This window comes from Eurypyga helias, unplaced genomic scaffold (assembly GCF_000690775.1).
Source record: "Eurypyga helias isolate BGI_N326 unplaced genomic scaffold, ASM69077v1 scaffold12150, whole genome shotgun sequence".
Lineage (NCBI taxonomy): Eukaryota > Metazoa > Chordata > Aves > Eurypygiformes > Eurypygidae > Eurypyga > Eurypyga helias.
This window is the reverse complement of record NW_010225153.1, coordinates 30,805-45,179: the sequence shown is the minus strand read 5'-3', so window position 1 is coordinate 45,179 and position 14,375 is coordinate 30,805. Positions and strand designations below refer to the sequence as shown.

The window sequence follows — 14,375 nt, the reverse complement described above, 5'->3', positions numbered from 1 at the left end:
GCAGGGAAGAAACCCACCAGTTCACAAAAATAAAAAAATAGAGTAATAAAAAGCACTCGGAAAAGCCTGCAGATAAAATCCAGGTCTAAGTAATTGATGTTAAAGAAGTTGAGATGAGGAGAATGAAAGAAAGACATTCTCCTGTTACAGCTATGTTGTATGATCTTTTCCCTGAGAAGGTGGCCATTTCATTTCTTCTCTGCTCCCTGTTGCTCTGAACTATGTGTAAATAAATGTGAAAAGGGAACTGTGCTCCTAAATAGTTCTCACATGTTCTGTGAGTTTGGCATTAGCAAACACATCTTGCTCGAGCAAACCTCTATGTTCCTTTCAGTTTTCACCCATAACTCATCCAGGGTAAATTTCATTTTAAGATTTAACTTGTCTTTATTTGTAGACCAGTCCTTCATATTGGTTTCACCCTCATGCTTATCCATAGATATAAACCAACACTTTCTTGTTCATAGGTGTATAGAAGAAACTTAAATTCCCAAGAATTAAATACATGATCATACTCTTTCTGCACCAGTGTGCTGAACTGAAGAGATAGTAGACTTAAAAGGGGCAGCATTGATCGAGATTGTCGTTACGCAAAACCCTTGGAGCATGTGCTCAGCTTGAGGTCTGGGGTTTAAAACACATGCTGACGCATCATCTTTTGCTGTAGCACTTCTTTGGAATTCAGACCGACGTGGGTTGTAACTGACTGTACACCGTCAGATTGTGAAAGGCACTGATCTTCTCTCAGTGAAAAGTTAAAATTCAAAATGAGTTTATTGAGGCTAGTGGTAGTTATTCATTGGCTTTGGTCCAGCGAAGAGGAACAAAGCCTGTGCACTCATGACAGGTTGTAGTGTAAGACTATTTCAGATACGATGTAGTGAAGAGCTAAGTAGCCAGTGTTGAAAAACAGTGTGGTGCAGTGACCCTGATGCTGGACTGGAACTCAGAAGTTGCGGTATTGTTCCTGGTTTTGATAGAGATTTCTGTTTGCAACTGCCTTCCTTCCCATCGTTTATCTGTCTCATCTAGACTGCTGAAGGAGCTGTCTCTTCTCTGTATGTCTTGGACATCAAGTACATTAGGCTTAACGTCAAAAAATAGTTAATGGCATTAAAAGAAACAAGTGTTTGGGGGTTGATGCTGATTTGTTTAACAGAATACTTACCCTGACTTGCTTGCCATTTGGTGCTATTAAAAGGATTTTGTGGATGTGTATTTTTATCAACTGTTGTACTGAGCTTGAGAATCACAGTGTGAAAAATAACATTAAAAAATTAAACGTTTTCTTTTTCTCCTGAAATCTCTATCACTACAGGTACTGCAGCTGGGCTCAGAAATCCTCCCGCAGTACAAACAAGAGGCACCAAAGACACCGCCACACATAATTTTGCATTATTGTGTTTTCAAGACTACGTGGGACTGGATCATCTTGATTTTAACTTTCTACACTGCTATTTTGGTCCCTTACAATGTCTCCTTTAAAACCAAACAGAACAATGTGGCATGGCTCGTAGTTGACAGCATTGTAGATGTCATTTTTTTGGTAGACATTGTGCTTAATTTCCATACCACCTTTGTGGGGCCAGCAGGAGAGGTGATCTCTGACCCAAAACTGATTCGCATGAATTACTTGAAGACCTGGTTTGTGATCGATCTGCTCTCATGCTTGCCATATGATGTCATCAATGCATTTGAGAACGTCGATGAGGTCAGTATACTAGTTCCACTTCCACCCCTTCCTTACTGCTTAATAGTTGGGGGTGGGGGAGAAAAGAAAGAAGCCAGTAAGAGAACTACCTTTCAGACACTTAAAACCACGATCCTACCCTGTTTTTACTGCTTATTTTTCTACTGGATCAGGCTGCCAAGAAAATATTCCTAAACTAAATATATGAAGGTTCTATGACTAAATAGTTCAGAGAGTTAAGGAATTGTTAGTAAAATCTTACAGTATTCTAGCGGTTCACTTTTTAATTGCATTATAAAACCTGTACCATGAACTCATTATGTGTTTGTATTTATCTGTGACACACACTAAACCTGTAACTTACGTACACATTTCATCAGTGCTTGCTATTTAATTTTTAGGCTATAAAATTAATTTTTATGAGTTCCTTTAAAATATGCCCATGTTGTAAAGGACAACCTAGCTATTAAAAGAAAATTGTGTCAAGTGAAATATCTGGGTAAAACCACGTTACTTTTGTAAAAATAACCTACACAGGTTTTTATCAAATTTGAAGTATTTAATGTATTTTGCTCCATGACTTGAGGACAGGTAGGCAAACTATAGGATGCAGTGGAAAAAACATGATGTTATTTGATATTTAATTCCCTAGAGAGGTTTTCATTTTATATAAAGCTACAGACTGAAATAACACAAATGAGAGGAAGCAAAAAAGCCTTGTGAGACCTGTCCTTAGATATTGTTTGTCAGAAAAAGGACCCAGGCTGCAGATTGCTTTGCAGGGCTTTCACATATTACTTTGCCGTGGCACTGATAAAGCAATGGAAGGAGTGGCCGATTTCCGACATTTATATGGAAAGATTATTAAAAAAAAAAAAGAGGGAAGAGAGACCAAAAAAAAAAGGAGGGGAGCTTTTTTTACCCGCTGCAGATAGCAGCAACCTGCTGATGATTTTGCTGGAGGAACACTTCATAACTAGACTGGTGGTGTGACCTACAGAACATCCCTGAGGAAAATATCTATACCAGGGACAGCCCTTGAGCTGAGCACGGGCACTCTCAGGCTCACGGTAGCAATTCCGCAGAGAAATTCTTGTGCGAGTTTAAATTTCTCCAGGTTCTCCGTCTCAGTGTTGCCTTGTAACAATGAGGAGCTGATTGGTACTTCAGTTTTCCTGTGGCTCTTCAACAGTCTCCTTTATCAGTATAACAGTATTAATTTTAGTTATTCTAGCTATCGTGCCCAAGGAAAAAAAACATTTTTCTTGATACTATCCTTTCAAGACTGTTTGTCTCTCTTTCCCCTAGCGGGTTCTGACATTTAGCTGGTATAAATCATTGCAGGGTCATTAGAGCAGTGTTTCTACTGGTGCAAATTGCTGTACTTCTATTAAGGACTCATAGGCTGGTTTACAGGACCTGAGGGGCTTTGCCAGCAATGCCAGCAGGATAACGTAGTGCACATCAGGTGAGGATTTAGGAAAGAATAGACTGATCACTGTTTCATGATCTCTGTAGAGAGAAAAATAACCTTTTTTGAAGAAGTACAGGTGTGTGTGGAAAAAGCCACAAATGAAAGTAGAAAGGCTTTGCCTTGTATCTTCATCTGTGTTGCATAGAGCATTCCCTCGTGGGTTGACTCCCTTTCTTTTAAACTTGCTGGCTCAAATTTTACCTGTGTCTCATCCCGGATTATGCACCATATTACTTCACAGTTGGATTAAGTCAGCTGTGAGCCTGCACTGCTCTGGATTGTTATCTGTGTGCCACTTTGATTTTGCTAAAGGGAGTTCCCTTGGAGCCATGAGACTGCAAGTAGGTGGCCATGGCTTCTGTGGGAATTTTTTTTTAGTCCTAATGTGAATACTCTTAAAAAGAATGCCAGAGATTAAATGAAACCCTGTGTTAACAGTGGTAATAAAATAAGATGAAGAATATGAATTCCTGTTTTGGTGATTCCTATATATGATTTTAAAGAGGAAGAAATAGAACCCTGACTTTTTTGCAGTCCCTATAGCGAAAGGGGATTGGGACAGGTGGAAGCTTGCTGTTTTTTCTGCCTGCTGTCATTCTCTGTTAAAAGAAACGTCACTGGAGACACTGAGGATGTCATGGAGGAACTAGCGTGACAAGTCCATTTGTTTTTAAGAATGCCATAATTACTGTGATAGAGATGATGAATTGATTTAAAAGGGATACAGGACCTGGAGCTGAAGAAGTAAAAAGCTGTGTATAGAGGGAGTTGAGGCTCTTTTGACTCTGAGTAATTTTGGGACTATCCCATCAATTAGTTCTTGCTAGATTAATAGTGACACCATTTTTGTCACCTTTAAAGTGATCCACCAATATAAGATTATTATATCAACTAGAGTTGATCAGTGTTTTTGGTAAGCAGATACTCACTGTTAAAAAATTATGATACTGAATTTTGAAGTTACTATTTTGAAGTAACTTTTTGTTTTGCAATTTACTTCATTATTCAGTTGTAACATATAATGGAAAATGTTTTCGTGAAACAAAATTGAGTATAACCTCTGTGTTTTTCAGGCAATTTCAAAATTCTTTGGGTTTGTTGCAGTTTGGCACATGAGTATATTTTCAATTCGCATTTTTTAATATAATTGTAATTCCAGTTTCCTCTCTGCACTGTTCAGTGTATTTTTGTCCATAAAAATACTTTGGATTCATTAACTATTAAACAATACAACTATTAATAACTACAGTTAATACAAGAGGCACTTAAGTATGAATAGCCGCATTCTACAGATGGAAGAGCAAAGAAAAAACATTAATGTCTTTCTTCAAGGCCATAGAATTAAATATGAGAATGTATGAAGCTTCTGATCTCAAGTACGGTGCTCAGAGAGACAGTGGAGTATCTCATATTCAGACATGAACAGAATTCAGCAAATGAAGGAACGAATAGCTGTAGAGAAACTTCCATTGTTACCCAAATGAAAGAAAAGTTATAAATGTTTCTCCTGGCTTTTCTATGTGGGTAGCTAATTATACAGTTAAATATGAATTACTTTCTTGACCTGCTGTAGAACTTCAAGGAAAGAAAATATTCCCCTGATAGATGAATCGGTTTAATGCTTATGCTTAGACTTTCTGCTGGTAAGACAATATATCATGCTGTATTATAGTTTGAGTGAGAAAAGCAAATACTGCTCTAAAACATACACAGCCCTTAAAACATGTGGTATTAGTCTCTCTTGCATTTGAATGATCACAATAACATTTGTCAGTAATCCTTTACAGTAATAAGTATTATTCCTCACTTACGGAAATATCCCCCTACTGTGGGGGAGAATGTTATCTTTTTGTGTTCAGACATCAATCAGATCTAATAAAAACCAGTCTTGAAGAAAATTCCACCATTTTTGCCAAGAACAATGCAATTTAAGACTTTGAATTCCAAAAGCAAGTTGAAGCATATTTTTGCAGTGTCAGCTTGAGCAATTTTTAACTGTGGTTTTCATCTATAATACAATAAGATATAATTTATACTGGAAAAAATTTGACTTATTACATGAGACACTGTTTTGAAATCTCATGGTAGGAGTGGAATCCAGTCATGTCACCACCTTATAAATCTCTGAAAGACGGAGTTTATAGTAGTAACTGCTATCTGTATTTGGACGGAACACTATGATCAATTGTTGGGTGATGCCAAATTTGGAACCATATATCACTCTTATTAGTTGAGGTAGAAGAGAAATAAATGCATAGTAAAAGATGATCAGGAAAGATGTATTCAATATAAATGATCTAGTGTTCACTTAAGGGGATGAATAAGAGAGTAGCTAGCATGTAGGCAAAGAAGATACACAGCTTTGAAAGTACAAAATTAATGATGATAAAAAAAAGTCCCATCAAAAACACAATACAGAAGTAATAGAAGGAAATTAAGCTATTTAATGCTAAGTGAGCATGGGGTAGCTGGGAAAGTAAATAGTGAGTTGTGAGAGAGGAAAAAATGAATGTGTTGCTGGTCAGATTGTTGGCAACTCTCTGAGGCAGTACTTCTGCAATAGATTAATTTAAACCTTATTAGTGGAATAATCTCTCATGCTCATACAAATTAGCTATCTAGGAATTACTGAAGTAGCTATACTGAAAAACAAACAGCTTCCCTAGACTTGTTTTACCATTTGCTTGCAATAAGGGGCAAAGGAATAAATTATCCTATGTACAATTTTATGGAATAAACAGGGGGGAGCATACAGAAAGATTTTGGGTTAGATGAATTTTGCAAACTGGAAAACAGAATTTTTAAAGTCTCTTAAACTGTAAACAGCTGTATAATATGAAATCTGTTGGAAACAGTGCGTAGTTCACCTTTATTATTTGTATCTCTCCAGTTAGGCAGTACTGTGATTTGCATGTGTCTATTGATAAATGTAATGAATGAATTACATAAAAAGCCATTTGCATGTGTCTATTGATAAATGTGGTAATGAATGAATACTTTTCTGTGGCTAATTAAAATAGTCATAAGCTACCTTACACTTAAAACAAAGAACCTAAGTATCACAGAGTATGATCCAGGCATAGGGGAAATGTTGGCAAATTGTGGTTCTTGGATGGTGGTGAAAGTGGATGAGAAGGGATTAGTAAGACCTGCTGGACTGGGTGACTGGTGCTCCTGGGGAATAATCAAGCAATTGGGTTATTGCACCCAGGTGATGTGTGGGTCTTGGACTGGGGACATGGTGGTGAGTGAGGTTTACTTGGTTGGGTGTCCCCTTGTGCGAGACCCCTGAAGAAATAAGACAAAGCCCAAGGGAGATGTGTGCTCAGGGCTGTAACCTGCCAGAGGCGTTGGAGCAGTGCTGGGGGTGGTTGGTGGTGTTGGGAGCTTCCAATGGAGCTTGGAAGTCCTGACCTGTAGAAGAAGGGGCGTGCAAAGGAAAGGAAAGGTCATAGAGGAGGAAAGCTTCTTATCAGAATTTTGTAGGTGCCTGTGTACTGCAGCGTGGCCCCAAGGGGCTGTGCCAGGCGGGAATCGCTCCTTAACAGTCAGGTAGGTGGAAGGAGTCTTTGGGGAAATAGAAACGGCATAAAGCAGACTTCCAGGATATAAACTAGGGAGGCAAAGAAGCACTTACTGTTCAGTCTCTTGAGGATTTGATTCAGTGCGTCTCTGTTGTCTAAGGTTTTTTCCCCCCTTCCCATATTTTGAATCAAATGAGTTTCTCTAACTTCCCTCCTTAAAAACCCAACCTTCATGCTACTAACGAAGTGCCTCTTTTATGCTATGCTCTGAAGGGACAGGCTGCCTTTCCTCCCTAAATCCTCTGTGTTGGTGTTGTATGTAGGCACTGCAGAGCTCTTCTGCCATTTAACCCATTTAGGGTTAATTTCTCTCCTCTGCTCCAAGCCTGCTTAAGGTGTTTAGTTAATTTAAATTCTGCCTGCTTCCTTCATCTCCCCCAGGTTCATACACCTTGGTGGTTCAGAGACATCTATGCTGTCTGCTGATGTCCCAAAAGAGAATACCAGGGGTTGCGTTGCTGTGTCCCTGCCCAGCACCTACTCTGTAGGTTCTGCTGTGGCTGTTAAGATGCCAATTAGCTCCTCTTCTGCACTACTAACGTTCAGATTAGTCTTTTTGCTAAGTCACAGATAAGTAAGGGTGTTGTTGGGTTGCAGGGCTGCTTCTTCATAGCTTTGAAACGCATGACATGATTTATCATACTGTTACAGAGAGAATAGTGGTCTGCACGAGCTATTCAGTCTGTATAAGGCTGAAAGAATTAAAACGCTGAATTAAATTTTCAGTGATAATGTATGGTGATAACCTTTGTCCAGGAAGGAGAGCTAATTGAATATATTAGATCCTGATGTATTTCAAAAAGCTGCTGTTTGAGTGATACTCACACTGCAGACAAAGGGAAGCATGTTTCAGAGAGGGGGATCAGTTATACTCCGTTCTTTTTCCCCCATTCAGTGTACTTGTATCGATCTGAGGCAGAAAGTCAGATGAGACGGCAAAGGGTATTTATTTGAGTAGCTAAATGGTTGCTTTATAGTCTATTTGATATTAGGGATTGGATTAGAATTGGAAAGATGGAGTGGCATTAGATGCCAGTAACACTAAATCATATTTGGGTGGTTTGCCTCTTTGAGATAAGTAAAAAGCTTCTGGAATTGAATCAGAAGCATTGAGAAGCAGATTGTTGTCTGTCAGGGATAAATCTTGTGTTTGATACTGTGGAATTGGGATTTCCTTAGATTACTTTTGTGTTCTCCTTATCCTTGTTCTTCCTCTAAGTAAAAAAAAAAAAAAAAAAGTGTTTGTTTCCTGGATTTCTTGGCTTTCCAAGTGTGTGTGTGTGTGTAAGGCAAGCATGGACATAGTTTTATAAATGAAAAATCAGCATTTCCATCTCTCCTCACATCCTCTGCTCTTATACATGAATTATTGCTGTTTCTCCCTCGATTCTAACCAAGCTCGCAGATGTCTGACTAAAATAAGCTTTGTGAGCCTAGAGATCTACTTTCTTCAGTGCTGAAAACCACAGCAGTAACCAGAGGGTTTAGATATCGATTCTGACCTGTGCGCATAACGTTATCTCATCTGTTGGCTGCTGAAGACGGCAGTCTGCAGGAAAGGTCATGTTCTCAGGCCTAATTAAGCAAATCAGAAGAGGCAAATTGTAGAAATGAGAAGTCCTAATAACGACCTGACAGGGCTGCCACGTTACTGCAGATCGGCAGAGCCAGGCTGCGGCACAGCTGACGTGAGAATCAAATGTCAAAAAACGAGGCAGTACTTTCCATGGCTCTTGCCTCACTTGTGGTAGTGATAAATTTGGTTCACTGCCTCCCTTTTTTAATAAATAATTTTTTGTTGTTGTTGTTCTCTTTCATTTTCATTCATGTAATGGTTAGCTTTTAGTCTCCTGCATCTCCCTTTAACTGAGATGAAGCCAGAACTTTAGCAGTTACATGCTGGAAAACTTGGAACAAATTTGTGTCGATACTGAGTATTTCTCTTTTTTAAAACAGGTAGTAGGTAGGAAGCAAATTATACTTCCTTTGATCCTAGAAAAACACTTCAATGCTTGGGCTAAGTGCATTTACTTTATTGGACATGTGGAAAGTAAATAATGGCCTAAAAAGTGAATACTGTCATGCAGATCGAATCTATAACTAAAGTGCTAGCTTTCGTATAGCTGTAGGATGTGAGATGAAAGTTGTGTTTTGGTTCTTTCCTGAAGTTGTTTGTTCTACATCTTGTTTGGAAGGGAAAATTAATTATCTCTTACTTTTTTTTGGCTGTAGTTAATTTTTATTGCTGTTCTTTAAACAATTTGTTTCTTATTTTTTTGAGGCAGAATTCTATTATTCAGTGAATTGAGTTGAATTTAATTTTGCATGGCAAATGAACTGCAGTAACTGGATTTTATTTGTACAGCATCTAGCACTGTTGTATCCACTGTAGTATCCTTGGGGACCATAATTACACAAGTAACTAGTAATTAGTCTGCTACAGCCCTTATGTTTTCAAAACACTTCACAAAGTAATTAATCACAGTGTCTCTTCTCTGTCTCTTTTTATGGATGTGGAAGTCATGGCACAAATCTTACGTTGTGTCATGCAAAGCTGGAGCCCAAACATGGGTATCCTGGATTCTGTGTGGGGAGACAAGATTGCTCACATGGCTTAGATACCAGTGTGAGACAAGGGTTGCACTGACAGTAGATCATGTCTTGCAGAAAACAAGGAGATACTGCACACATTTACACATTTCTTTTGTATCTAGTGAGTAGGCTCAATTAATGACAAATTGTGCACAGAAATTTAGTTTTGGCAGTATTTTGTACATAAACCTCCGAGGCATTCTCTTTGAATGTAAAATGTGGGTCTTGCTTTCCTCCACACCTGAGGCTGATCTGTTTTTTTGTTGTTTGAGGTGCAGTTCCACTCTGCAAAGATCGCACAGGAGGAGAGGAAAGGAGATTGGTTGTAGTTATTCTTTCAAGGGCTTTTGACATTCAGATTTGCTTAGTCAGTGAATACAGAGTTATTTCTTCTGATTTTCAAGGCTTTGAGCTTGCTTTTTGGTTTGGAGGGGACTCGCTACAGATCCTTCCATTTTCATGCATCAACCATCACTGGCAACAAAAGTAAAAGTAGCTAGCTTATGAAATATCTGTCAGCAACAATATGCAGGTTATCAGAAGTTGAATCTTCATTTAGTGTCATTCAGTTACTTCAAACAATTTGAAATATAAGTTTGTGTGAAATTCAGTGTTTTCTATTGTATTTGACTACGTGCTGCACACAAGTTGTCTCTGGAACAAAGTGTAGTAAAAATGTGCTGTTTTCTGCCCTGGACTTATGACAGGTTTCTTAGCTTCTGCATACCTCACGGGGAGGAGGGATCTGTTGGACAGAGCACTAGTAGGTGGAACTGTGTCTGAGTAAACCAGGCTCAGGTAGGACATTGTGGGTTGTTACTTAGTCTTGGCCTTTACCCGGATACCACACAGAGGTTCCTTACGGTGATCGTTTAGAGCAGAGCATCTAGGGGTGCCTGTTTGGGACCTGTAAGTTGCTAGCTTTTCATGGACAGAGGCTCATCTGTGTCCTTTGAGCAGGAGGAGCTCTGGGTGTCTCATAATTTGCCTTTCAAAGGTTGTAGGAGTAGCAGAGCTGGGAGGGTGGGACAGCATCAAGAGGAGTAAATTGAGTTCAGGCTCTTTTGTGTGGCATCTTGGAGCCATCTGTATGGTAAAAGCATAAAAATAATCTGCATTGATAAGAGCATTAAAACGGACAGTAATCTAAAAGTGCAGTTCTATTTTGGAAAGTGGTAATCTAAAAACATCCATTTTGAATCAAGCAGATCTATTTCTGGGAGTATTAAAATATCACTTGCTAAATTTAGTGACAAAAAGTACTGTTCTAAACTATTGGAGAATGATGATTTCGTGTGTGTGTCCCCCCTCCCCCTCACTGTATAATCTATGAAACAGTCTATTAAGTTTCCATTGTTTATAACCATTTGAAATTCTGTCACTTACAAATTTTTAAGAGTTATATTAGTAATTATTTCCTTGGGCATTTCTTCCTCTTGATATTGATCCATTTAGAATAGACAAATCCTTTCCTCTGAGGAAACAAAATAAAAATAGTGTTAGTGCTGAGATAAAAATAATTTTTTTAAAATATTTTTTTCTGAACTTTTAGAATCTTATTGGCAATGCAGTCAGGGGAAATACTGTGACTAATTTGAATATTAAGTGCATCCTTTCAAGGCATCCAATTCAATAATTAATTTTCTGTAAATAAGCAAGCTCTTTTTTGTACAAAAAACCCTAATTCATTCTACCACTGGTCAGAATTTGGTAGAATTGCTTTTTCCCGAATGATGCAGTTCTATCGTGTTTTAAATGTTTTTACAAAAACTCTTTCTGTGAATTTTACCTGGGAAATTAGGATAAGAGTATTCTGAAAGCAAATGAGTTTGCCTTAAACATTGTAAATCTAAAGTCAAATATTTCATTTTCTATTTCCATATTTCATATCCAATTTATTAAACTCTTATGTGATTTTTTTTTTTTTAATATTTTGTTCTTATTTCTAGTCCTTGATTCCCCCCTTCCCACCCCTCTCCCTATTAAGCATTAACCAAATTCCCAGCTTCTAAGTCCGTCCTGAATCCTCATTATTTTTGTCTTTGGTAGGACTCTCACTTTACAGCCAGATTTTTTTTTTTTCCCCTTTTTCTTTTTTTAAATGCCAGTGATGAGTTTTGATTTTTTAAGAAAAAGTTTTGCATCACTATTTTTGAGCAAAAATAGAACTTGTGTCTAGAATGTTGGGATGGAAAAATAGTTTGCCCTTGCCTGAGACTTGTAAGCACCGAGTGATTAAAAAGCTTGGCTTTCAGACTGAAGCTAAAACCAAGCCATTACTGGAGACTTCTCCAAATGTAAAACATTATTGTTTTGCTGTTAAAGTTTGTAAAGAGGAAAAAGGCCAGAAGACTGTGTTTTAATGTCAGTGTGGATATTTACAATGTAGAGACAGTAACGTGCTTGTCACGCAGGGACTTGCATATCCAGTTCTGAAGTATGATTGATATAAAAATGAGATAAAAATATGGTTATCATGTAAACCCCTTTTAAAAGATGGATAAAATACGGTGTAGTGTTTTGCGTTTTCCCCTTTCTTTTCCTCTCCATACTGAGTGTTCAGAAGTACTTGCTTTCCCTCCCCTGGAAATGAAGGCATTACGCCTTCTGTGTCAACTGGCAGCAAAGCTTTGCTCCATTGTTTACAAAACAAAGCTGGGTAAGGAATGAATGGGAAATGGAAATTAACTCGTACTTTGTGAAGGAATTTTTACACCATTGACTTGAAAAGTTTAACTTAGATAAACATGAAAAGAATAGATCACTTGGTCTCTTCCAGATCTCTGCGAATGAATATCTCTGATTTAAAGGAAAGCTGCTTTTTTCTCTTTTTGTTTTTCCGTTTTACTCCCCTCCCCCTGGTTCTGTTAGATCTTGTCCAAACACTTAATAGAAATTGATATTGTGTTCCCAGGTAACAAATTACATCTGTCTCTGAAAATGCGTCAATGTAATCATGACAAATTCATGAAATAAAGGGGAAATGCATTGCTGCAGTGCTGGGGAACATGAGTCAATATGCTTTATGTAATTATTTAATAAAACATCTCTTCTAGTGCATTGAATCAGCCTAAGATACTGAAGCAGTTGTATTTATGCAGGAATAAACAAACTTCCAGTAAAAGCTGGTGACCAGAACTATGCAATTATGCATTTCCAGAAATACTCATTAAACCAGTCTGCTTAAATTTTAATCAGACTTCTATGTATGAAACAGATAAGAGGGAGTAGGGAAAAAAAAAAAAGGAAGTATTTTTATGAAAGGTTGTTCAGGTCTTCTAGTGCCCCAAATGGCTTTGAATTTTTTTATTTAACTTCTTGTGCATGGAGTTGCAAGTCTGTCTAAAAGTTAACAAAACAAAATCCTACATGCTGGCTTAATTCTGTTTTATGGGAGCCATATTAGTATCAGCACAGAAATTCTACCTTGATAATAGAGATGTCATAAAAAGATTATGATTTGGGGATTAGCCAGTGAGATATTTGAAATAGTTAAGCTTTGTGTGGTCCATGTGAGAAATGTCAGAGGTCTGATTATCAGTGTGGGAAGTCACATAGGAGAGTAGTGTCATAGGAGATATACTGTTACACGGAAAAATTACAAATCACTGTGTACTTCCAGTACTTTCTGGTTTTTCTTATTTGTCTTCCTGGCATGTCTGAGCTATATACTGCAACCAAGACGTGAGAGGATATGTGTTGCCCAGGATCATAAGGAAGTCAGAAACAGCCATAAGAGGTTCATGACTCCAAATGCTGGAGTGAATTCAAAAGGTGTTTGATTATGTTCCTCTCAACATTAGATTTGTATAGTTTACTGGTCAGTGACTTCCATGTTTATTTTCAGTCAGCCTGAAGTAGCATCAGGATGCTCAGGGACGGTCTACTTGCACAGCTGGACGTGCAATACATGGCCTGTCATTTGAAGCCCTTACAAACCTGTTTGTAGAACAATTCAAATCATCTGAAAGGGAAATTCAGAGGGCAACTCACAAAATGTTAGTGGATGAAGACAGAAGTGCATATATCCATCCCTGAAAAGGATCAACTAACTTTTTCATGTTTCCAGTCTCTCATTTCAGGTGTTATGTGATGACTCTCTATTTGTGATGGATCACCTCGTGTCTTTGGAAACTGCAGTTATGAACACTGTTGCTTTAATATGAAATTCTAATGGTCACTCTGCTTTTTTCTCCTTCTAGGGCATCAGTAGCCTCTTCAGTTCACTTAAAGTGGTCAGGCTGCTTCGGCTGGGTCGCGTAGCTCGGAAGTTGGACCACTACATTGAATACGGAGCAGCAGTCTTGGTTCTGCTGGTGTGTGTGTTTGGTCTTGCAGCACACTGGCTGGCTTGCATTTGGTACAGCATTGGAGACTATGAAGTTATCGATGAGGATACAAACACGATCCGAACTGAGAGCTGGCTCTATCAGCTGGGGATGTCAATAGGAACACCTTACCGCTTCAACTCATCAGGCTTTGGAAAATGGGAAGGCGGACCAAGCAAAGATTCGGTCTACATCTCCTCGTTGTATTTTACAATGACCAGCCTCACCAGTGTTGGATTTGGGAACATTGCTCCGACTACAGATGGAGAGAAGATCTTTGCTGTTGCTATGATGATGATTGGCTGTAAGTATTAGAGATTCTGTCTCTCACACACACAACACCAAATAGCTGTGTGTCATTGTCATGGTTTAACCCTGGCTGGCAACCAAGCACCACACAGCCACTCGCTTGCTCACTCCCCCCTCCACCCCAGGTGGGTTGGGGAGAGAACCAGAAGGGTAAAAGTGAGAAAACTCGTGGGTTGAGATAAAAGTTCAGTAGGTAAAGCAAAAGCCGTACATGCACACAAAGGAAAACAGGGAATTCATTCACCACTTCCCATCAACAGGCAGGTGTTCAGCCACCTCCAGGAAAGCAGGGGCCTATTGCACATAATGGTTACTTGAGAAGACAAACACCATAATGCTGAATGTCCCCTTCTTCCTTCTTCTTCCCCCAGATCTATATGCTGAGCATGACATCATAT

The 14,375-nt window shown here is 38.5% G+C and overlaps 1 protein-coding gene across 1 annotated transcript in view; it reads left to right on the top strand.

Annotated features, from left to right (window-relative positions):
- LOC104507148 (potassium voltage-gated channel subfamily H member 1) overlaps positions 1-13,972 on the top strand; it is a gene marked incomplete at its 3' end in the record, with an annotated part of 41,112 nt that extends 27,140 nt beyond the window's left edge. Inside the window, exons 5-6 of the mRNA XM_010148340.1 lie at positions 1,319-1,711; positions 13,543-13,972. Coding sequence (XP_010146642.1) covers positions 1,319-1,711; positions 13,543-13,972 — 823 coding nt within the window. The remainder of the gene's footprint in view (positions 1-1,318; positions 1,712-13,542) is intronic.
- Between the last annotated feature and the right edge of the window lie 403 nt (positions 13,973-14,375).